The sequence below is a fragment of the Macrosteles quadrilineatus genome, unplaced genomic scaffold (assembly GCF_028750875.1).
Source record: "Macrosteles quadrilineatus isolate MER2022 unplaced genomic scaffold, UCM_ALF_1.0 Scaffold_9__3_contigs__length_116548681, whole genome shotgun sequence".
Classification (NCBI taxonomy): Eukaryota; Metazoa; Arthropoda; class Insecta; order Hemiptera; family Cicadellidae; genus Macrosteles; species Macrosteles quadrilineatus.
Window position 1 is genome coordinate 110,236,603 of NW_026542602.1, and position 24,711 is coordinate 110,261,313.

The window sequence follows — 24,711 nt, forward strand, 5'->3', positions numbered from 1 at the left end:
GTTTGTTTTGTTTTTGATGTTCGGTGCATATTGTTTTAGTTAATGTCTGTTGAAAGTTTCAGTTAACTTTTAAAGAAATCTCTATTATTACAAAGGTTTTTACGTATTGGTGGTTCGTTATGTCCAGGTTTCTATGATACTGGTTGCGACCACAACAAGTTATTAATCCCTGGATTACCATGAGTCAATGGCTATTTACTAATGGCCCAATCCAAAGCTAAATACCGGTATTGATGAATGAATCAATAATGGTTCGTAGCTTAACCCATTGAATGATATCGGTCTTCGGTTGCATCCAATTTACTTAAATACTAACATACTTAATTTATTTCATACCTCACTTGCATAATTCTTTATAAATTTATTGTATTCATGATTTCTTGTGTATAATTTGGCACAAAACAATTTCAACCCATCCAAAAGACAAAGAAGAGTTTACAAATGGATTTAAAAAATACACATATTTATTATATTGTATACAGTAGTTTATGCATTACGATTGACTATTTGCCATTTCAACACTATTGTGTATGTTAATAATAACTTTATTGGTTTTTCATGCATAGAGATTATTTTCGTAGATTTCCTTGGTAATTTAAACATTTGCAATCAAATAGAAAATAAACTTTAGTATACCTTAACGACATAAGATATTGCATTTCGAAAATTTCCCCTAATGTAATATTTACCAGATAAAGTTATCAAATAGAATATTAAAAATTATCTTTGCTCCGTAAAAATAATTTTCGGAAATTCTAATTATCTACGGGACATTAATTAGTGTAATAATTTCGGGTTGATTTATTTGCTTTGGTTTCCATAAATAGTTTTCGTAGCTGACCCTTAAGGTAAACAATAAAAGTTGGGTATTACAGCACAATAGCTTATATTACAAATACGGTTTATATAGTGTATATGAATTATAATGGAAACAACTTTTGCTTTGAGGGTTTATTTTGGAATAAAAATCTCAGTTTTTATAGCAACAAATGTTAGCTCAAAGTGTAAAAGTTTCATTTCCGGTTCTGCACCTAACAACTTCCGGTAGGTGAAATGGGTTTCCGCAGCTTCGCTTTAAACGATCAACCTACTCCAAGAGTGTTGGACGTATGAAACTTGCAGATGGTCAAGTTTGTTGATAATGGATTTAATTATTCATGGATGAAATAGTTATTTTCCTACAGTCACCCGACAAAGTTGGCTTCCTTGTACTGTTTATAGTACAGAAAGCTGCTAATTGCTGCATATTTATACTTTGCCGTACGGTTTATACTTTGCCGTACGGTTTATACTTTGCCGTACGGTTTATACTTTGCCGTACGGTTTATACTTTGCCGCACATCAGGATTCCAACGAAACAACACAAAACAGCGTGGTTCCATTATGCACGTAATCCGTGTACGCTTGGAAATAGGTTGGCAACACTTAAAGATAATTATACTATGAGCAGCTGATTGACTATTATAACTACGATTTAAACTGTCATTTCGTGTTTATAGTTTCGGTATTTCTGAACTTTCTGGTCTTTTCTTTTAAACGTTTTTAAAACCTTCCTACGATCTTAATAAACAAGAAAATACCTTTTAAGCATTTTTTTAAAGCGCGGAAACCACTTCAAATTACAAAAACATACGGAACTATATTATAGTCTTAAAATGCGGAGCACATTTCTTGCCGAGGAAAAATAGCGGAGTGATATGGACCGCGGGTACTACTTTCTCTAGGGCACCATTTGTGTTGCCAGCTGAACCTAAAAACGTGTTGCATAGTGTTTGAAAGACTAATTATTTATATGCTTTATAGTGACTGTAGGAAAAATATAATGTGTAACACGAGTAAAAAAGGCCTTTGCTGCACTCGAGATAATTCCACACTCGCCTGCGGCTCGTGCGTAAACATTGCTCTCGTGTGCAGCAAAGTGCCACTTTCAGCACTAGTTACACAAATAACTATTGTGTAACTAGTGGTGAAAGTGGCACTTTGCTGCACACGAGAGCAATGTTTACGCACGAGCCGCAGGCGAGTGCGGAATGATCTCGAGTGCAGCAAAGGCCTTTTTCACTCGTGTTACACATTATATTTTTCCTACAGTCACTATAAAGTATATAAATAATTAGTCTTTCAAACACTATACAACACGTTTTTAGGTTAGCTGGCAACACAAATAGGTGCCCTAGAGAAAGTAGTACGCGCGGTCCGTATCACTCCGCTATTTTTCCTCGGCAAGAAATGTGCTCCGCATTTTAAGACTATAATATAGTTCCGTATGTTTTTGTAATTTGAAGTGGTTTCCGCGCCTAAAAAATCGCTTTAAATGTATTTTCTTGTTTATTAAGATCGTAGGAATGTTTTAAAAACGTTTAAAAGAAAAGTCCAGAAAGTTCAGAAATACCGAAACTATAAACATGAAATGACAGGTTAAATCGTAGTTATAATAGTCAATCAGCTGCTCATAGTATTATTATCTTTAAGTGTTGCCAACCTATTTCCAAGCGTACACGGATTACGTGCATAATAGAACCACGCTGTTTTGTGTTGTTTCGTTGGAATCCTGATGTGCGGCAAAGTATAAACCGTACGGCAAAGTATAAACCGTACGGCAAAGTATAAATATGCAGCAATTAGCAGCTTTCTGTACTATAAACAGTACAAGGAAGCCAACTTTGTCAGGTGACTGTAGGAAAATAATATAGGTACACCTACCTTCTTTGCCCAACCTTAAAGTTAGTGTAGTAATAATTTTTAATGATATGTAAAACCTTCAATCACCACCCAAAAGACATTGTCTTGAAACTTATTTAAATACGTTGCCTAATTCTAACTACTTGTGAAAAGTATACAAATTTTATGCCACTAATTATTCAAATTATAAGTAAATCTAAGCTAGCATTTCAAATTTCACCCAAATATCAATGGGTTTTACAAAAACTTTGCAAGTATTATAAAACAATACACACACAATGTATAGTATTTTCGCTTAACTTTACCAAAACAAGGTATCATTTTAATAAGTACTAAGCATTGCGTTTCATTTGTATGCTCTTCTGACTCCTTGCGGACAACCCGTCTGAGGAGGTAGTGTATCACTGTTTTACAATGATTTTAATGTCCAAGAACTGTGTGCCATGTTTGAAGCTTTAACTTTATTACCTTTTGAAATATTTAACCGTCCCGGGACTTTATTTCACTCTGAAGATGCATAAACAATAAAACATTCTCCCATAATACCAACGCAGTAAAACAAAATTCGTCAAGTTTAGGATGATGAATAGTACTAATACTAGTTGTAAAAATGTTATGGTTAACGCATTTGCTTTTTAACCTCATTCGTTTTCTTTATTGTGAGTTCTGCGTTCTTAAAGAGTCGTAAAGTTATACTGTGGCAATATTCTGTACTATTACATGTCTTGTGGGCAAATCCAAATAAACTGCAAAATAATATGTACTTGAATAACACACTATTTTTTTCTTTTAGCATTGGTCTGTTCACATTCTCAAAACGTATAGCATACTTCAAGCACGCTGTGATGATTATGTATTCCGTAATTACTACTAATTAGTATGGTAACTTAATGAACACCCATAGAAACATATTTTTCACTTATCAGAAACGTTGCAAATAATTTATGGTGTTTTTTATTTTCTTTACTATCGGCTTTAAGTGAGCATGTGTGCGATTTAATTGTGAATATCATTAGTTTAATACACCGAAGTAGTTATACTGCATAGGTTGATGCCAACATGTATAAACATTTTTACTTGGTATTATTGTTGGACTTAAAATTATCTAGTAATTTCGTATGATATATTTTAAACCCTAAGTCACTTTTAACTTTGTAACAGTGTAGCCCCAGAGTTGTGCTACAGAGTTTCGCAAGTCAAGACTCGTACACTCTTCAACTTAACAAATATACTTACCGATAACATTGTTTTTTTTTTTTTTTATATTGAATTCCATAATCATGTTCAAATGAATGTTGAATGTTGGTTTCAACAAACCTTGGTAATAAAAAGAATATCCAAAGCTGGCTCAACGTTAAGGTAGATATTTATTATGGCTTACAGAATAAACTTTTCGTACTACATCCATGTTATTTCAACATATGAAGAATTTTACACTTATATGCTTTGCAAAGATAAAGTTTATCATTTGGTTATTTGTTTTATTGAATGAAAGACGAAAACCCAGCCAAACAGAATTTTTTCCCCTGCTGGTGGCAAAGCATTGCTAAATCGAATTACTTCTAGTTGGCGGGTACAGAGTGAGCCTGTCAGTTTGAAATGCGTCTAACTGGAATGGAATTACAGACCAACAGACAAGCACACCGGTTGTAAGGTTTATTTGATTATCTTCATAGTAAATATAAATAGTGACTGGGGTAATACAACATTTGCTAATGGTTTTGAAAATCGAGAATTTTTGAAAGAGAGATTATACAGTGTTATTATGTTTTAAACTCTTGGTCTTAACAAAAGATCCCTGTGTCGATAGGCTTGGGAGTCTTTCTTTCCTTTCTCAACTATGTAATGGTATTTTATTTTGATTTTTTATTCATTTTGTATTTGTAAGTTAGGTCGTACATAAGCAACTCATTTATTTATTAGCATATTTTATTTCAACGCATGTGATATCGGATGGAATTATCTTGTTGATAATGATATTAAATGAAACATGTTATCCTGACAGAGCTATACTGTAGTAGGTTACTAAATTCGGCATGAACGTGAAGTGTTTGGTATTCAAAAATACTCTCAAACGTGTATGTGAACCAGCTAGATCGGGCCAAGGGAACTGGGTGTTGTAGGGTTTTCAGAAGATTGATTTTTAATTTTTACCCTTAAACATACAACCACCCAATTTTCATCACATTCATTGAGTTGAGCTCAAAAATAATGTTTTTTTTTACTGTGTGTTGATTAAAGGCTACATAGAAAAAAGTGTAAATCTTAAATTTCCGTGTCATGATTATTGGGAATAACAAAAAAATGTTACGGTTTGCTTGGTTACGAACATAAACATCATAATATTTGGATAGAAAATAAATCTGAAATGTTTACGGGCATATTTTAGTGAAAATCCAATCGGGCAATTTGCAGGCTTGCTGTAGAGGGAGTATTTGTTGTTTATATATTTCAGCTATTATAGGGGTTAAAAATAAAAGAATATTTAATTTGAAATATATTTGAAATTTGAAAGCATACATTCAACCTCAACACAATAGTTTAAATAATTTTGAAATGCTCAGTGTTGCTGGCTACTGCCATTTGCTTTTTGTGTCTCAGCAAACTGAAAACCAAGTAAATGCAAATCAGAGCCACATATTCACCGTTATTTAATGACATTGAACTTAAGACCTTATAAAGCGGTTCCTTGCCCTAGTTCTCGAATAAAGTGCATGTTTATTTCTTTAGAAGCTGGAGTGTCTTTCCTAAGAATGGTTGTGCTCTTCAAAATAGGTCGTATAATATTATTTTAATACCAAAAAATAATTAAGTTTGTTAGATTCATTTTTTAAACAAATGCAATTTTTTTAATTTTAACTGAGTTGTTAAGGTATGGAATTACCCTTTAGTATAAAAAAATCAGACCGTCTTGAGATTTAGGTTAATCTTTCAAGTACTCATAAACTATACATTTTTAAGGTGGAGATAATTAATTGTTTATTTATTGAAAAACAGCCAAAAATACGGAACTGCATTATAAAATAAGTGATAGTTAAAAGGTACACTATCATTTATATTTTGGTAAGCCTAAAAATTACGTAAACTTTGTTGGATCTTAAAACTTGAAGTTTATAGCTTGAAGTTTTGGCGTATCTTTAACTTTCTAATATGTACTTAAATACAAAGTAATAACAAATACTCCCTCCGCAGCGAACCTGCAGACTAAGCGGATTTCATTTGCCTGATATAATCTCACATCTTTTCAAATAAAATTAGTTTAACGATTACCTAGGTTTGCTGCTACAGGGAGGAAAATAAAGTGTGTTTTAGTAAAATATTAATAGCTTCCTATAAAATAATTAAAGTTTTATTAAATATATATCCTTAAACAAGCAAACTACAACAGTTTACATATCTATATAAACAAAATTAGAGTTTTGTCTGTACATTGCTTAGAATAATGAACTTTTTGGTTATTTTTACATTTCATAGGTCAGAGAAACCGAATCAAACCTTATCTCAATTTCTGTCTGTCTGTCTGTCTGTCTGTCTGTCTGTCTGTCTATCTGTCATTCTCTTGGTAACGCTAAAATACGCACTTTATTACAACTACTCCTCAATAACTATAGCACTGTCCCGCCTGAAACTTATTTTCCAAATACTATACATATATGAGATGGTTTTAGACGTATTTCATCGAATATGAGACAGTTAGATATTTAACAGTAAACCCTTGAAAATCAAGTTTTTGTCGATTTTTGACGTGGAATTTCTGGAAGCCCATGTTAACCTTATGAGAAATGAAATTATTGAATCTTAACAGCTGTTTCAATTAAACAAGTTGGTTCTGTTCTGTGATGTTCAATAGCATTAAAGTTACAAGGATTACCAACAGGGTGCAGCACTAGCACTATTATTTCTTTTACATTTATGACAACAGCTAATTTGCAACCTGGAGGCGAGTGAGCGTAGCGAACGAGCTAACCTGAAGGCAAGTGAGCGTAGCGAACGAGCTAACCTGAAGGAAAGTGAGCGCAGCGAACGAGCTCCAACATACAGGTGAGTGAGCGTAGCGAACGAACTTCAACCAGGACGTGATTGAGCCATGCAAACGAGATCAGATAGTAAAAATAAAAGTAAGCCTACCGTTATAGGATCGACCGGCAGACACAGAGGTAATTTAACCTTTTATTGATTGTCATACCGATCCGGAACAACAAAAAACAACATAAAATGAAGCTATGTATAATAGTTTGGCCAGCATATCTTAAAATATGCAAACCAACTGCTGTTCGTTATATAAGAAGGTTTCAACTGAATATTATAAGATCCCCGTGCGTAGAACGGGTACACAGCTAGTTCTCTATAAGAATTATGTAAGAATTTTAAATTTTATATTTTTTAAATTATCTCCGTAACCAATAACTGTATCTCTTAGTATTGTTTGTAGACAAATTTGAAAAATAATTTCAAGTGTAAAATTGTTAAAACCAAATTGTTGTCCCATAAAACCTCGTACCTATAGTCCGAACATGCTAATTCGCGAACAGGTTTGAATTAAAGTAGTTTTACATGTTTGTACCAAATTTAATCGAAATCGGATGATTTTTGCTCATATTATCTTGCTAACGGACACACACACTGTATACACACGCACATTTGGCCTCTGGAGATATCAACACGTAAATTAGATCGGTCCCGGGTCCCACGTAACAGAAGACATATGGTAATAGCTTATCTATATGGATAATTCGCTTACAAAATTTGAATGCAGAAAATTCTCAAAATATTAATTTGATACAATTTTGGTTATTTAAATTTGACCCATTTCAACCTATAAGAAATAATGCATTATAAATTAAAATTTGAGTATTCATAAACGTGTTGCGTCTAAATAGATATTGGACGTTATATAGCTACTTGTGGCATTAGTATGTGGCTATATTGCCTTCTGTGGTATATTGCTTGTTGTCCGTGCTTCTCTTTAATTTTAATCACAATCGGCAACTCGATCCCAAAGTATTTGCTTGGAATTAAATGTAGCCTATTAGAAATATAAATTAATTTCTCATAGATAGTTCTCAGTCAACTCAGTTGAAATATTTGTTTTTAATATTGTTATATGTGGTATTCTTCTATGCATTTGTGCACCAACGGTATTTTGGTGTAATATTCGAGTAAGTATACACGTATTTAAATATTTATTGGCATTCTTTGATCTCGGCACGCCAGTTGGAAACACCGATAGAAAATCTCGTTACAAGAGGCAAAGAGCCTTTACAAACGAAGTGACTCTGATATCCCAGGAGGATGTTTGGTTCCTTCTCCTTACTCTTTTATGTAAACTCTATATTATGTATTGAACTGTATTACACATGTCTTGAATCTTATTGAATTCCAATTTATTTGCAGCTTCAACATTTTACGATTTAAACAAAAATATTGTATTAGCAGACATTCTTCACGAACTTAGTTTTTCATTTATTTTTAATGGCAATTTCTTTTATTGAAGGCTTAGTTGTTTATCAATTTTACGTTTATATGACGTTGAAACGGGTTGCCTCATTGGTCAATAGTACGAGGGCGGTTTTTAAGTGCCGTTTTTGCATATAAATCCGCAGTTCGCTTTTACGTCGCAACGAGGCTCCTCGCCACTTACTGGAATCCAACGATCACATAACACTAATTGGTCTTATGCGATCGTTGCTGGAATCATTTGTGAACAGAACGACACCATTTCCAGCTCTGTAGCTGACAAGTACACTTCGCTGTGCCGGGCCGGTTCTAGACATTTTTCTAGTGTAACAACATTCCGGCACCCCCCCCCCCCCTAAGAAAAACTTATATGGTAGGTCCTATTAAGATGTAAGATCTCTGGATACATCTACAAAAACGACTGTATACCCACGGTGTACCATAAGTAAACAACCAACCTCAGATCAATGGATTTATGGGTCAAAATAAAGAATAACATTTTCCCAAAATCACTTGGATGGTCATTCATTTTCTATTTTTTACATAACATATTTTTCATTGGATTTTGTCAACCAATCTTTATGGTACTTGGTATGTATGTTAAGATAGAAGAGACCCATGTTAGAAAAAAAATTAATCCAACTACAAATTTGAAAATGGTGGCCATTTTAATTTTTAAAATTTAAATTACTAAGAAATTGCTGATTTTCAGAACAAAATATTTTGAACAACTTTATTAGAAGCATTAAAATTTTCCTATCAAACGACACCAAGTTCAAAAAGATAGAAAAAAAGAAATATTAAATATTACGGTTTTCAGTTGTAAAATAAGCCAAACCTGACTAGTTTAGCCCTATTCTTCCTCATTTTCCGACAAAAATCACGATATTTCAGTTATTTTTTATAAGATATTTTTAAAATTGGTATCGTTGGATAGTACACTTTAAATACCTACTAAAAAAAGAGATCTTGCCATTTATTTTAAAACAAAAAGACTTCATTAACAGCATTTGCTAAACATGATTGCCCTTAATTATTGAACGTACTATTTACAAAATTTAAAACCCAATTACAATCTATACTATTATATAAAAATCTAATGGTGTATGTCTGTATGTGTATTACAAATAGGTAGAAAAACTACTGAACCAACTGGGCTTAAATTTTACAAAAATATAGCTATCATACCAAGGACCATTATAGGACTATTCACATTTCGATAGTGACCGTAGGCTTTACCCCTTTGGCTTTAAAAGTTCTGAGGTGAACATTTTAAAAGTAAATATTGATTGGTCTCCATGGCTGCGATGAGAACACTAACAATGTTTGTTTACATTTGCTTTGGCATTTAAATGTAAACAAGAAGAACTACTAAACTGCATATTTCACAATTTCAGACAGCTGACACAAAGAAACTAAATATAATATTTTCCATAACTATGAGGTAGGTTTATTTTAATCTAACCTTTTACCATGGATTATTTATTCTAAAACTATGTCAATGATTATAGAAAAAATATTCTATAACCGTTGCTGTATCAACTCCGGCTCTGCTTTGGATTTTTTAAAGTGTCTAAGTTATGAAAATAATGTTATTGATATGTTTTAATGGAAACAGTATGGAAATTACAATGTATTGATGTTTTGTATGAATTTGGAGGCTACATTTAAAAAAATGCTAACTGCTTAACATGTGTTAGATTAACTTAACATAACTTGCACATCACATTGTTTTTTATATGTATATTTAGGTAAATTAAGTTATTGTGTTTTGCTAAACCTATGCTTAAATTAAACTAAAGAATATCATCAATGACTAAATTGTACGTAATTGATTTTTGTTTTCTAAAATCTGTTGTATATGTGTAACTATATTTAATTATCAAATGGTAATACAAAATACTCTTATTTTATCTTAAAATAGCTTTCAGTTCACATTTAATTTATTTAATACATTTATTATTTGTGTTTTGCCACACCACTGATTAAATTAAACCAAGGAAAATATCATACAACTAAGCAGTACACAGTGTTCTTTTGTTTCTAAAATCAACGAAATATATGTTACTATGTTTACTTATTTTTAAGTGTAAAAATGTTAAGGCAATGGACGATGAAACTGATTAAAAGAACTGGTTTGTATATTAAGTTGTTTGTTGATATTTTTGTAGAGTAGAATCAGAGATGCAATGAACCATATACTGTAATTGCTATTACTTTTTTAGTCCTTGATGCTTTGATAATCATATTAGTTTTGTCTGCTGTCTTTGATGCCAAATAATTTTTTTAAAAATTGTTTATAGTACCTATAGATATAGTTTCTTTAATATTTAAAAAGACTATTGATAAGGCACAGCAATATTTCTAAAGTTTATAACAGCTGACTTAGTTTTGCTAATAATTTATTGAGAGCGAAGAAACTGAAGATGGAAGGATTTGTGATTTAATATAAAGAAGAAAGCAATCTAACATTTAAATTTATTAATTAGTATTTTTGCAACTTCAAAATTGAAATTGAAAATGTCAATAATAAATTAAAAGATATGCAATAAAGGGAGATGAAGGTAAATCATGTATTTCAAAGTTTTATTCGAGGATTTGGTCAGTTTTTCTCATATCAGCCTACACAAGATTTAAAATTAATCAAAACCAAAATGGTGGTATTCACTACTTACCAGATTTAAAAGTAAAAAAATTAAACGTTTCTATTAAGGCCATAAAAGTTTAATTTTGTTTCTTAAAGCGTTGGTGGATGTGTAAAAATTATATGCAACAGATGTAAACATTAAAATGTTTATATTTTGTGTCCTCTTCCCGTTGCAAAGCACGGGTACAACATCTAGTATTACATATTTAAAAATTCAAAGTTCATTAAATGTGAGCAAAACAATAATTACCTACAGCACAAGTCAGATTTAAGGAAATTAACCAATTTATTTACATGTAAAATAAAAAAAAAAACTTAAAATACTTAAAACAGTAATTGCACTTAACACTGAAAAGAGATTTTCCATACTTCCATTTTGGCAAATTTACTGCGTTTTTAAGACTTTCTGCAGTGTTTCTTCTCAGGGTTTTAATTGTACAAAAACAGTCTGGAGTAATCATAAACCAACAACTCAGTTCATTATAACCCAAACTTTTCCTTACTTAATCTAATCACACTTATGAGTGTCCCTAGTACGATAATTTTTATTTTTAATCAACGATGTTCTTATTCTTATCTTCATCTCGCCTTCACTTAGCACCCCAGTAAATAGTAGCTTATTCTAGTTATGGTAAGGTGGCCATTTCTAGTAGGCCTAACGCCAATAACAAACCTCCAAAAGTCGTATATTTGAACAGTAATACCATCTAGTAATATCAATTCCCGGTTAAAAATAATTGCATTTTAATTCAGGAGGTTAAAAACTATCAAAGTATATCAAAATTAAAAACTCGTGTGGAGGCACCTATTTCAAATACTTATTGATATTGTTAAATGTATATTTATGAGTATAATCATTTATTTAACTTAGTATTATAAGAATAAAATATTTGGTTTGTGTAACATTAAGGTTGAATAACTTATACTATAGCCTGCTTACGCTAGCAGAGGGACTACAAGTTTTCTTTCCAAGGACGCTAGGCACGAGCCCGGGATTGTTTTTCAAATTACTTCAGGCTAGACCTAGGGGTTGTGGCAATATCTAGATAAAATCCATTGGCAATTTGGCGGGATTTGAACCCGAGACCTCAGGAACCGAAGTCCCGCGCTCTAACCACTAAACCAGCTGAACTAACTCATTGCAAAATGGAATGGATTGGTGAACATAAAAAAATAGGCTCGTGTTATCTAATTATCGAGTGGATTCACTATTAGTAAATGGAGTACGTGGGTCACAGCCGTACTAGTGGTTATAACAAAAACCATCTGTCCTAGACTAGGTTGAATTCCCGAAATTTACCAACAACCTTTGCATAAGTTATAGTTTAGTTATTATGTTTGCTTATATCTTGTAAAGTTGTCAATGTCCGTTGGAGATTTTTATTCAAATATCGGCAACAGACAATAGCATCAGCAGAATATTGCAGCGGCCCAACACAATGTCAATATTGTCATGTAAATAAAGGCTCTACCCTGTATAGGAGGGCTCTACGAGACCTGCAGGGCTTATATTGCCTAAACGCGCTCTCTGGTCATCTGTAGGTTTATATTTTATCATTATAGATCTTTAGCAGAAAAGTTTTTTTACAATAAAATGCATGTTATTGTTAGGTAGTACTCAAACTAAAAATGTTTAATGCGAGTTGAGCTGTCAAATTTCGGACTACAGCCTTGAAATAGTTTTTGAAATTCCAACCACATAAGGGTTTTAATAGTTTTTACAGAAATCGGCTGAAAATAGTATAATAACACTTGAAACATATTATATTTACACTTAATAGTTGTTCTGCCTGTGCCCGCCACGAGGAGAGAACACAGCGAAGATATTGCGATTACCAATATATCTGTGTGATTGTGGTAATCACTACCACTTACTATCTTTTATTTTATTTGAATTATATTTTCAACGGACATTAAATTTTGATAACAGTATAATTTGCTTTAAACATGGGATCAATAATGCAGTAGTATTACGGTATTTCAAGATGACGGATTCAGTACTTATCTAAATAAGTTGCTCAAGTTGCTTAAATTACAACTTTAAAATATGATTTAACACTTAGACATTACAATTGGCAACAAAAGAGTATAAAATACGTAATTCATTAACAACATCCAACTAGCAATAAACAGTACATGATTTTCTTATACATTTTTAAGGAAAACAAGCATAAAGATCAAAATAAACAAATATGCAAATCAGTAAAGTAAATACCGTAAGTCGCCAGCAATAACATTCCACTAAAAATACGCCTTTAACTACTTTATAAATGCTTAAAACAAATATAGCAAGACAACTGACAGTATAGTGTCTTTATACGTATATTAACTGTTTTTATTAAGTGTAAACATACATTTGAAGTGTTATAAGATTTACTTTCAACTACTTTCCGTAAAATTAATATCACGTGCTATGCCGAAGAACACATATAGGTTTTACGAAGATTAATCTGAGTTAATCTATGAAGTTAGGTAAAAATATTTTACAAAGTATAAAAATTTTGTATTTATTACTCAACCAACATATTGGTTTATTCTACAGAGGGGGGATTATGTATGTGCTATCTATAAACTGAGTAAATAAAAGACCAAAACATTCAAAACACTTTATTGTTACAACACTATCAAAACAGCTAGATCTGTACAGCACCACACATTCTAAATACAGTAACACACGCTGCAGCAGTTTGTCGATTACATTCCCATGTTGGCTGCGGTGTTATTGTGGTGCCGAGTTAATAGTATTATCCCCAACCTAAATCCTACAAATATTCATACTACAACTAATTGTGATACAGTCTCGTAGGTGTGACATAATGACAACATAAGGCCAATGACATTCGGCATATTATCCATAAATGTCTGAACAAAATCTTAAACTTAAAATAGTTCTCTTCCTGTGACCTATATACATATGAAATCAAGAGATATTTGTACTACCACAATGTTCCCCATCATGGTAATATGTTCTCCTATGTTTGTTATGAGAAACAAGATGATTCTTAAAATGTACCTTAACAATTTTAGTTCGGTACAAATGCTGCGTTTAATATTCAAACTGGGTTAGACTAATTCATCAACTAAACAATACAAAGCTTTGTATTGTTCATAATGTAGAATTACGTGCATGGTCGTTGGATCATGATACTTTTTTAACAGCATCTCCACTGAATGCCGAACAGTTATTAGTTTTTCAATTGTGTATGATGTTTATTGCCCAAACATACGAACAAACATTATACAGTCATCATGACACTGCTAAAGCGCAAAAAACCCCAACTGAAATTAGCAAGACGATTTTTATAGCTATTCACCACTGAGCAATAGCAAATACACTACCTCCTAATTTTAAGCATAAACTACTTTTAAATATTTGACCTTTTAGACACTCTCCCATTCGAACATGTTTTTTTTCACTAAAAGGAGGCGATTAGTTATTGATTATTAATTTTTATCACTCATGGTACTTTGGTACATCTTTAAACAAAGGAAAATGAAAAAGATTATGACATTTACAATTCAGAATTGGCTTATAGTCTTGTTAAGAACCTAAAGACCTAGGGAGTGCTGACTGTCGTGTGTTTTCAGGGACTAGCGTGTGGGACTAAGGCTTTGAGGAACGGCAGTCTCTGTAGATGGGTGGCAGAGAAGTCCAGTAGAGAACGAGCCACAGACACCCATCCCACCAGGAACCAAGCAGCTAGCAGCCCCAGCACTGCCTTGACTAGGCAGTCCAGCCAGAACAACCTGACACACACATTATGTCAGGCTTCTTATTAGTATACATTTGTATGCATATGACCGGGAAAGATGGCGAGCAATTGTTAGCGAGACTGAAACCCTTCTATGGTATCAATGGCCATGGGAGTAATTAAGTTACAGTAAGTGAGTCTATTTATACAATAGCCAAAGTAGAACGAACCTTACGACCAAACTATAGCCCCCCATAGAATTCACATTCAAAATAATTTCAGACTACAGATAAGCAACAATACAAGATTTCCTAAATTACTTTAAGGTCCCTCCTCCCTATTTGTTGATGTTCTAATGAAATGTTTAGGAACATTTAACTAACTAGATTAGCTTATTGCTCAACCAATTTTCATGGTACTAAATAGTTAAGTCAAATTTATTCTTTGAACGAATAGGCTAACTGTGGCGTTCTGGACAATGCTGCCGTAACTGTGCTAGCCGAGTGTTAATTTCAACCATAGTTTACCTTGTGTGTTATCCTCAAATGCTACTTTTATCGTATGGAAAATAAACATTTGCAAAAATCAGCGTTCGTATTCAAACAACAACAATTGAACTATTTGAATATTTAAGTAGCCTGACCCTTTAACAACCAACCAACAAATATCAAATAATATCTTGTAACATTATAAAGAAAATACCATAAAATGATCAATTCAGTGTTTTGATATTATGAATAAATGGATTATTAATTCGAGAACCGTACATACATTTTGATATCCTCCACTACTAAATACCTAATACCAATCAACTGGTCATAATGTACTTAGCAGTACCAAACTAGTAGTACACTAGTAGTTGCCTGCAATCACCATGTTAGCTTAGCACTTAGGTTAATGTCCATTCCAAGCCCTGTGTCAACCCGGGTTGCTACAAAACATACCGGTGTAACTGCCCGAAATTGAGAGCCAATGTAAAATCTTTTATACGTATCTAACGTCTTGAAACTAAGAGTGTCAATATATCAAACAGTTTTTAAAGATGTATTTTATTATATTTGTTTACAAGATTTTGAAATTTATTCCCCCATGAGTCCCAAAACAATTTTATCTTAAAATATTCCAATAAAATGACTTAATCAGCGTAGATTTTCATTGTTGTTCTCACAAGATGTACAATCATTGACTTATACATTTGATTGTGTCACGGCATTGTGCTATAGGTTAACTAATAGGTTCTATCATCACACCTCCTCTACTCACCAGGTGAGATGTTTCCTCGCCGTAGGCAGACTACTAAGAGGCTCCTTCATACAGTATTGTCTCGCCCCCAGCAGTATGTTGACTAGGTACTCGTCTATGTGGTACGTCATGTTGGCCAGGTAGAATATCTCTCTGTCTCGTTGGTTCATATCCTCCGTCAGAGCTCTGGTCCGATCCACGCGGAAATGCCAGTTGCGCATCGTGAAGTATTGCAGAACTTCCATCCCTACAGAGATGCGCTTCTGGACACGAACCATGCTGGGGATAGTACAACCAGTGTGAAATCATTTACGATCTAACATACCCTCTTAAATAAACAGTGTCTTATATTAAACTGACGTTACAAAAGGGTGAGTATATTTTATGGCGATGGTGGGGATTAGATGCATGGGGATTGAATGCAAGTGATTATAGATATTTACCGATGAAAATCAGCTTGTTCTTTAGCCAGGACTATTTATCAGTTCGATGATGATGGGGGATGATGGGAGTCCTGAACCATCAAGAGCTACAAATACGAGGTTCTATTGGTAGCTAGTAGAGCACTACCTCACCTGTCCAGTTTTTTTTTAAATAATTAAATACTTTGACTGATGAAATACTAAGTAAAAAAACTTCAAAATACCTATGTTATCTTTATTGACATATTTAACGCACCTTGATTGTACTACTCTCTGGTTGATGAGAATACAATCGCGTATTAAGTATAGTAATATTAATAGAAAAAAAACATATGTAGTACCTCTATTGATTTATATTAACATGTAACACTGTAGCCCTAAATAGTAAACAGTACTCCATAAATATGAAAGAATGTAAATTGCATACACGACCATGACTTTCACAGTTATTTATTCGTTCATTGTGTTTTGTGTGGTTTTCGACCACTTAATGGGACAGACTGGTTATAGTATCTGAATATGAAGGTTATTAGTTCGATTCGATTCTGAACCCAGATGACATATGCCACTGGGCTGTCAAATGATACTTACTAGAAAAATGTTGATGTTTGATAGTAGTCACAAGAACAGATCAAATCCGTTCCTTTAAAGAAAAGCCCAAGAATCTAATTGCCAAGGCAAACTGTAAACATTAGATTTAATTAGGCTAAGGGTTAGTAATACTTCACTGAACCTGATGTTGGTTATCTCTCAAACTGCAACAGTTTTCTTAAGGATTCCATCAGTTCAAACAGGGCGTATCATAATTTCAATAATATTGGTTCTGGAAAGCATCCAGAACAATACTGGCATTTGAATTGACCATTAGCCTCTTTTATACATCACTATCAACTCTACAAAAATACTTACTTTGATATCAAGCAAAGTACTTACAACCGCTTCTGCCTGATCAGGATCATCACGAAGTCAATGAAGTAGGCAGGGAGAATCTGAAGGAAGAAGACAATGAGGTTGTGCACGAAGCGGTTTGTACGGATGGTTCCGTTGGGGTACCACAGGCCGCTGTTGAAGGGGTACTCGTAGGCGTAGTGTTTACCCCTCTTGAGTACCTCGCCCCAAGTCATGGGTACTACGTCACCACAGGATATGTTGAAGGCTGGTACTTGGTCTGCTAGATCAGTCCTGAGGAGAAACGAAATAATGGAGTAGAAGGAGAGTTTGAGAGTTAGTAGTGTTGCAAAATTGTTTCAACGGGGAAAAAACTTACACAAACAACGTACAATGAGAAATGAGAAATAATATGTCAAACATGCTGTGAAATTTAAAGATATTTAGAAACTACTATTAGATAATTTTATGAATTTGGTTATAGAAATGTATTAAAAAAGGTTGTTTGTTTTAGTTTCTGCTTCCAATTATGAAGTGAGAACGTAATCATGGCCACTGTTAATGAAGTTTTCCATGTGTAATACCCCTCTAGGGCGAATAAAATTTTAAATTAAACTTTTTTTGGCTAAATGTCTTAAAGTTTTAGAGACTAATTACTTTCATAACAAAACAATTCTAGCACAGACAATATAAGATTCTAGTTTATAGAAGTGAGTTGTTAACAAATACAAACATGTATTACTGTACATAGTACGGTTTTTACATACAATTGAACCTTTCAATTTGAGCTTGTTAAAATTCAGTTGAAAAAAAAAATAATGCCACAGCGATAACTATGTTCTCTTGGGGGTTTCCCTCCCTTATGTTTTTGGTGTGAACCACCGAAACTATGGGGAGCTTCTACTCTGTCTTGGAATAAAATACCCACCTTCCCTTTTTGAAAGTAAGTGTTCTCAAATGGAATACAAATAAATAAAATACTTGTGCGTAGCTCGCTTGTGAGCTATGGTGATAACTGCGTTGATGGCGACATCCACGGGGATGACCTCTGCTCTGTTATCTTCCCCACACAACATGGATCTGATGACACCCTTGCCAGCGCCGACCATCACACCCACGGGGCCGTTGAGGTTGTCCACCCATCCCGGCACGGGCTCTCGGTAAGCGGGAGTCACTGTAACATTGTAACAGTGGTGTTAACTGTTAACTTAAAATTAATCAATGTTGGTCAAACAACAAATCTTTTACCAAATCATATTTTTTTGCATCGAAAATGTTTAATATTCTCCCTAATAGCGAAATAATAAAAATAGAGGCAACCTTTATGCCACAAAATTGAAAAATGGACTTTTTATTTTTAAGTATTAAATACCGTAGGTTCCATAAAGGGCAAATAAATGTAGTCAAATTAATTAAAAAAGTTAAATTATCAATAACAATAGACCTTGAGACGACATATAATTTTTAAGGTCATGATTTAAGCAATGCCTCAACCGCGACTGTTACAGTATGCTGATGCACTCTTGGGTAAGCTGCACCATACTAAATGCTGATCACATCGGATGTTCTCGATTCTCCTTACTGCTGATTCGGTTCTGCAGCATTGCGACAGGTTGTGACTCAAATCAGATGAAGATTATCTTTATAATGATAGCTTAGCTCTTAGACTTTTAGCTTTTGTCTATCTTAGCTAATTTTATTTTCTTTCCTACATACCAGGCGCATAATAATCAATGGGTTTTTGAAACGAAAATCACTGGGTATTTTCTTACTTATTTTATGACAAAGTTGTATATGTGGTATTATTTTGGTGACTTGCCTGAAAGAATCACATTTAAGTTGTTGTCCCTGGTATTTTACACACAATTATCCATTCTACAACGAAATTTCTTAATTACTAGTTGAATTTAGCAACAAGAAACCCTCAAATTTTGAGAATGTTAGCAGAATTGTAACAATAAATCTGATACAAAGATAAATCAATTTAAATTTGACTTGACCCATTGCGTTTTAAGTCTTGGGTTACACACAGTAATGTACACAATAATTGTAAACAGTAGGGGTGAATTCCCCCGCCTTTGGGCAACAGAAGAAGAGAATGTACTGTAGGTCCTCAGTTATGCTGATACATCATAAAAGTGTGTATTACAGTATTACTTTAGAGTAAACCAAGTCGTAATTAATTTTAGTTCATTTATTGTTTTATATAAATTATCAAGTTAACCCTTAAATTATATTTAAAAAAAATTTAGAAACTCAAACAAAATATAATCTTTATTAATGATTTTGAAAACAAAGTACTTTATCCCCTTAAAACAAAGATTAACTAATAGCAAACCTTAATAGATCTGAAAAATCACTAAACCGTTACGTTTAGGTTCCGGCCTCTTATTTTTCAGTACAATGAGTATAATTTATACACATTCTTTAAAATGTCAGAATAAAAGGTTACGTGGTCTCATTATGAAAGAAAAACATACAGATATCATATTATTTTCATATCTTTTCCATTACAGTAAAAATAAAAAAAAAACATACCTATAGAAGGACGAGCAATAGCGCAAGGTATGCGGGTCCCAAACTCGCTCACAAGGCTCTCGGCTAATCTCTTAGAGTATGTGTAGCAGTTGGGGTGTGGTCCAAGCAACCTGTTGAACAACACAAGATGTCATTTAAACACTTTTTTGTAAATAACGTAAACTAAATCAAATATCAGGTTAGAAAATCCTCATAAATCTTTGACCGAGTACTTGGTCAACGAGCTGTTTTGTCAAGATATACAGCTTTATGGCAACCGTTTCACAAATCTCTGTTCCAACATCGTACTTTGAATATCCATCCACATTTTCATACAAAAATCCAGTTTCATTCACTAAATTAGAGGGTTCTTTTAATCATTATTAAACTTCACCTTATACAATTTAGGAGTTTGATTGATCACTTAAGCTCTCAAATTTTATATCTGCTAGTAATCAGAGATTTAATTTGTTCCTGCGCCTTGGCTGATTATTACAGTTTTGTTCTTTAGTAATTAGTCTAGCAATGAGCCAGCACAGAGCAGGATTTAAACCCTAGCCTACTTACTTAACACATTAATAAGGACATAAAGTCAAATTCATAAATATATGAAATAGGTTACCCTATTTAAGTGAGTTAACCCATCTCAAAGTATTGAGTGTTTATTGAATGACCGAGCAAAGTTAGGTGATTCGCATAAGCACATTACTTTAATGGCGATAACGTTTATTCAGATGGATGAGCCTGCACGCGTCATAATTCCAAATCACTGACTCCCATATGTTCCATATCGTGCGGATAAACCAGAACTTCTGAGCTGAATTGGTTTTAAATATGTTATTTATCATGAAATATGTGAATATTGTGATAGTATTTACAATGGTGATTTCTCATGTTACTTAGAGCTTACACCATAGATTGTTAGTAGCTTCAACACACGGTTTCTTTTTACATTGTAGTATTATAAAATGTGACTATTGTTCATACGTGTGCATATAAATTATGTACATTTGAGTATTTCAGCATAACTGTGATTTAAACAAACACAGTATATGCAAATAGCATATACTATTATAAAAAAGAGGCGGTGTCTGTCTGTCTTTCTGTCTGTGTGTTCGTAAGAGCCAAACTCAAAAACTACTGAATCGACTGGGCAAAAATAAAGCTTTAGCTCCGAGGATACATATAGAACTGTTCCGTCTTCGATATTGACCTAGGACTCTGCCCCGCGGGCTTTCAAAGTTCTGAGGTGAGAGTTTTAGTAGTAAATATTGATTTGTAAACATTGCAACATAGAGGAAGAAGCACTCATAATGTTATAGGGTAAACAAGCAGAACTGTCAAATGCACTTCATTTTACGTATTTGATATAAGAAATTATTCATTGTAAAATAAGTAAGATTCTATGACCGTATCAACCTCGGCTGTTATCCTAAGTCTTAAGAGAAATATTTTGAAATACAATTTTTATTTCAGTATTAAATACTTTTACCGCAACAAACCTGCAGGATAAGTGAATACCGTATCCATTTTCTATATCACATTTTAACTAAAATATCTCATTAAAAATGAAAATCACACTATTGACAAGTTTTGCATCACCTGTATTGTGATAGCTTTTCGTTTACAGTACAAACTAACTCTGCATACTGATCCCGTTGCAAGGCATGCTAGTAGGTTGTGGATCTGATCTCGAGTTAATTTGAGTCCAACTATTCAGCATATAGTCCCCTAGTGTAAGTATTATTGTAAAACTAAGAATATATTCGTTCAAGGCATTTTGGATGAAACAATTAAGAGTAAAAATGATTTTACTTTTAATTATTAAGAGTAAAAATGATTTTACTAAAGTAGACCAAATCTTTAAAATGTTAATAATATGTTAAAATGTTAATATATTTACCGGGCATTGAACCGGCCCTCCCGCGCCGGAGTAAGACACAACTTCGTAGCTAAAACAATTCCATTGGCCTTTGGCCTGCATCATTGTTAACGATAGGAGTAACATTGATAACACATCAAATTTCATTTGTTCGAAAATTAACGACCTTGTTACTTGATTGGCTTTAACAATATTTGCTGGTTAACATTTGGGTATACTGTATACAATAAGTAAAACACCATTTCCAATACTCTTCAAGTGTTAAGTTTTTTCAGTTATAATGGTACGTAGTGCATTGCTAGCAAATAAGTGTTCTTATGTTAATTTAAAACTGTAACGGTTTGTGCAAACGTGAACCGCCCCATCAGTTTCTCTCGTTGACACACAAGCTGCCCCAAGTGACCACTGAACATAAACAACCCTCGTGTAGACTCAGGCTCAGTATTTGTGAACTCGGGGCGTAAAACGAGATTGCCAATTTGATTTTACACTTCCCAAATCTTTCGTCAGGATGTTACCCTGGATGGTATCACAGGTCTTGTGTGTTTACTTTGGATCATTACGTTACGATGGAAAACATATATTGTAATTAATATTATATTGTTAATTTGTAATTTGTAATTTAGGAATGTCTAAACTTTGTTTTGGAATAAGACACGTATGTTTGCTCCATGCGTAACAAATATTTATAAGCATATCATTGTTTGTATTGTGGTTATGATCAAATGGAGTGACGAATGGCAACTAACAAGGGAATTTCGTTTAGGGGTTCGTCCCCCCAGTTCGATCTATTTTTATAGGTCCTGTGAATTTCTTCATAATATTTTTAAGTGCGAGTACTGCAATTTAGTTTAAGCTCATCGCCTGATTAGGTTAGGTAAACGACACTATATGGTTTAGATATACAATCATAAAGTTTATTTATTGTAATTTAGAAGTTGTAATCCCATAAAGATAAAACGTTATTGATTTTTTTTATTCGTTTTGCATCCTATACAAGTTTGACATCTGTTAAAATGCGCATTTGCATAGGTCCCCAATATATAAGTTAATATTATAAGCAAAAACTGTCAAATGTAAGTCGTCTAGGATAAGTCTGGCGTTGGTTTGATATACTCAACCTCAAGCTAGGTACTAATTGCGTATAGCTTCTCCACAAATCATTAATAATCAAATCCTAATCACTGATCTATCTGTAGGCTAGGCAGTGTCAGGATGATAGAATATTCTCGAGTATAGGGAAAACATCGTCTTACTTAGCTGAAATAAGGACTGTGTTTTCATTTAGTATACTGTAAACACTTGCTAAACTATGCTGGTTTTGTAAAACAATGAGAAGTAGGAAATTTAATTTTTCAGTAAAGGTAGACTTTTGAATTTTGAAATTTGATGTTTTAAGTAATTTCATTTGTTTTAAACCAATCCATTGGTTGTATTTTTTAATATGGGAGGTATGCTAATACTTATCTTATTTGATTGTACGCTAACAGTATCTAGATTTAGCAGTTTTCTAACCGTCAATATGTTTTCCACAAGACGTGCGTAATTGTAAACCATAGGGATACATCAATTGCTTTGACAGAAAGCGAAGCAGAAGGTGTTGAGGATGTAAGTTTTATTAAATTTTAAACTTGCTTTGTTGTGTGGTACAGATGACCTCATGAGCCTGGTGTTTAAATTTATTTTATTTGGTAAGTATGTAAATAGTTACCTAATATTTGTTTTCTTATTTATGTTCACACTAAATAAAATAAAGTAGTACTGAATACAACTTTAGGAATTAAGTTTACGTGTTAAAGAATTTTACTTGAAAACCAAAAGATGTAGTACACAATTTAGAGAATTATTTATTTTAAACTATGAGTTATTGCAAGACCTATTTGGTGGCACGTATTCTGTTAAACCTTTTAAGGGTAAATCTTCTGACCCGATGGATAGTCTATTACAAAAAATACTGTGATAAAGCAAGAATAAACGTGGTATAGACTCACAATTGAATTCCTGATGGGATGAAAATTTTGCTACCCACCAAGAATAAAATTAACAAGCAATTTTAAGTGATCGTATGCTACAATATTTTACAAGAGAACAACAATGCTTACAAATCATCTCGGAGTGATATATTGTTGAAGGGCTGAAATAAAAGAACAGCTGAGATAAACACATGACTGATGACGCGGGAATTTGTTTTAATTCTCTAGCTTTCCCAGTTGTTTATGAGATCTCAGCACGCAGCTCTGATTTGTTATCATAATTTTCCCTATTTAGAAGTTACTTCTCGTCAAGTTTTTTTTTTAATTTGTGAATTAAACTTCATCAAACTTTAATTACGCTTAATTAAATTACTATCAAAGGCTTTATAAAACATTTAGCCTTTGATATCGGAATGATTTTACTGCTAGCTAATGAGCCATTTAAATTTATTTCTGTTCTGTGGTAATTGTTGAGTACATTGATTCTACCGAATTTGAATATGTTTACATTTAGAGCGTCGAAACAAGGATTGACAAATTTCTTAATTGATTAAATTAAAAGATACCTATAAGTTTTATACGATTAATAATGATAAAACTATCAACAAACGACATAGTTAATTATCTGTGTTTTAAGGGTTGGTAGGCCTAAGTAGGTTCCTCAGAAGTAGCGTGAAGGACCACTAATCTACGACAGTCATGTTGTGGGTTCACAATAGTTGTGAATGTCAGTTATTGATATCCCGGATTCTTATAGCGTTTTAGTGAAACACCTTGCTTTGCTTGATACGTTAAATAGGAGTTTTTGTATTTTCGTCTACTTTATTGTAATACAAGTGTGTTGACCGTTAAAACACATTAGCGAACACATTCCTAAAATTAGGCTATCCATACTATAGTAAAATTGGTGGTGTCTGTCTGTCTACTGTCTATCTGTCTGTCTGTCTGTTTGGGTTTCTGTATGGGTGGCTGTCACGACTAAAATACTAAACCAATATAGCCAAGATTAATCACAAGGTCCATATATCTAGCAACGTCATAGGCCTATTCACTTCCTTGAGTTCCCCTTGGGCTTCACCCCGTGGATGTTCAAAATTTTGAGGTGAAGTTTTCAAAAGTAAATACTGATTGGTCTCCATGGCAGAATAAGATAACTCATTATGTTCATTTCAATATAAACAAAAATGACTGAAAAATGCTCATTTCACAATTTCAGACATCTAATCCAAAGAAATTAAATATATACACAACTGTGTTGAATTATTTATTTTAAAACTTTATCATAAGATTACGTATTCAAAATCTATGC

At 33.1% G+C, this 24,711-nt stretch overlaps 1 protein-coding gene across 1 annotated transcript in view; it reads right to left on the bottom strand.

Annotated features, from left to right (window-relative positions):
* Positions 1-13,362: 13,362 nt before the first annotated feature.
* LOC129003118 (putative fatty acyl-CoA reductase CG5065) overlaps positions 13,363-24,711 on the bottom strand; it is a 53,603-nt gene continuing 42,254 nt past the window's right edge. The window contains exons 5-9 of the mRNA XM_054431356.1: positions 19,569-19,678; positions 18,012-18,204; positions 17,076-17,324; positions 15,742-15,999; positions 13,363-14,533 (exon numbers count right to left, since the gene is read on the bottom strand). Coding sequence (XP_054287331.1) covers positions 14,371-14,533; positions 15,742-15,999; positions 17,076-17,324; positions 18,012-18,204; positions 19,569-19,678 — 973 coding nt within the window. The 3' untranslated portion in view covers positions 13,363-14,370. The remainder of the gene's footprint in view (positions 14,534-15,741; positions 16,000-17,075; positions 17,325-18,011; positions 18,205-19,568; positions 19,679-24,711) is intronic.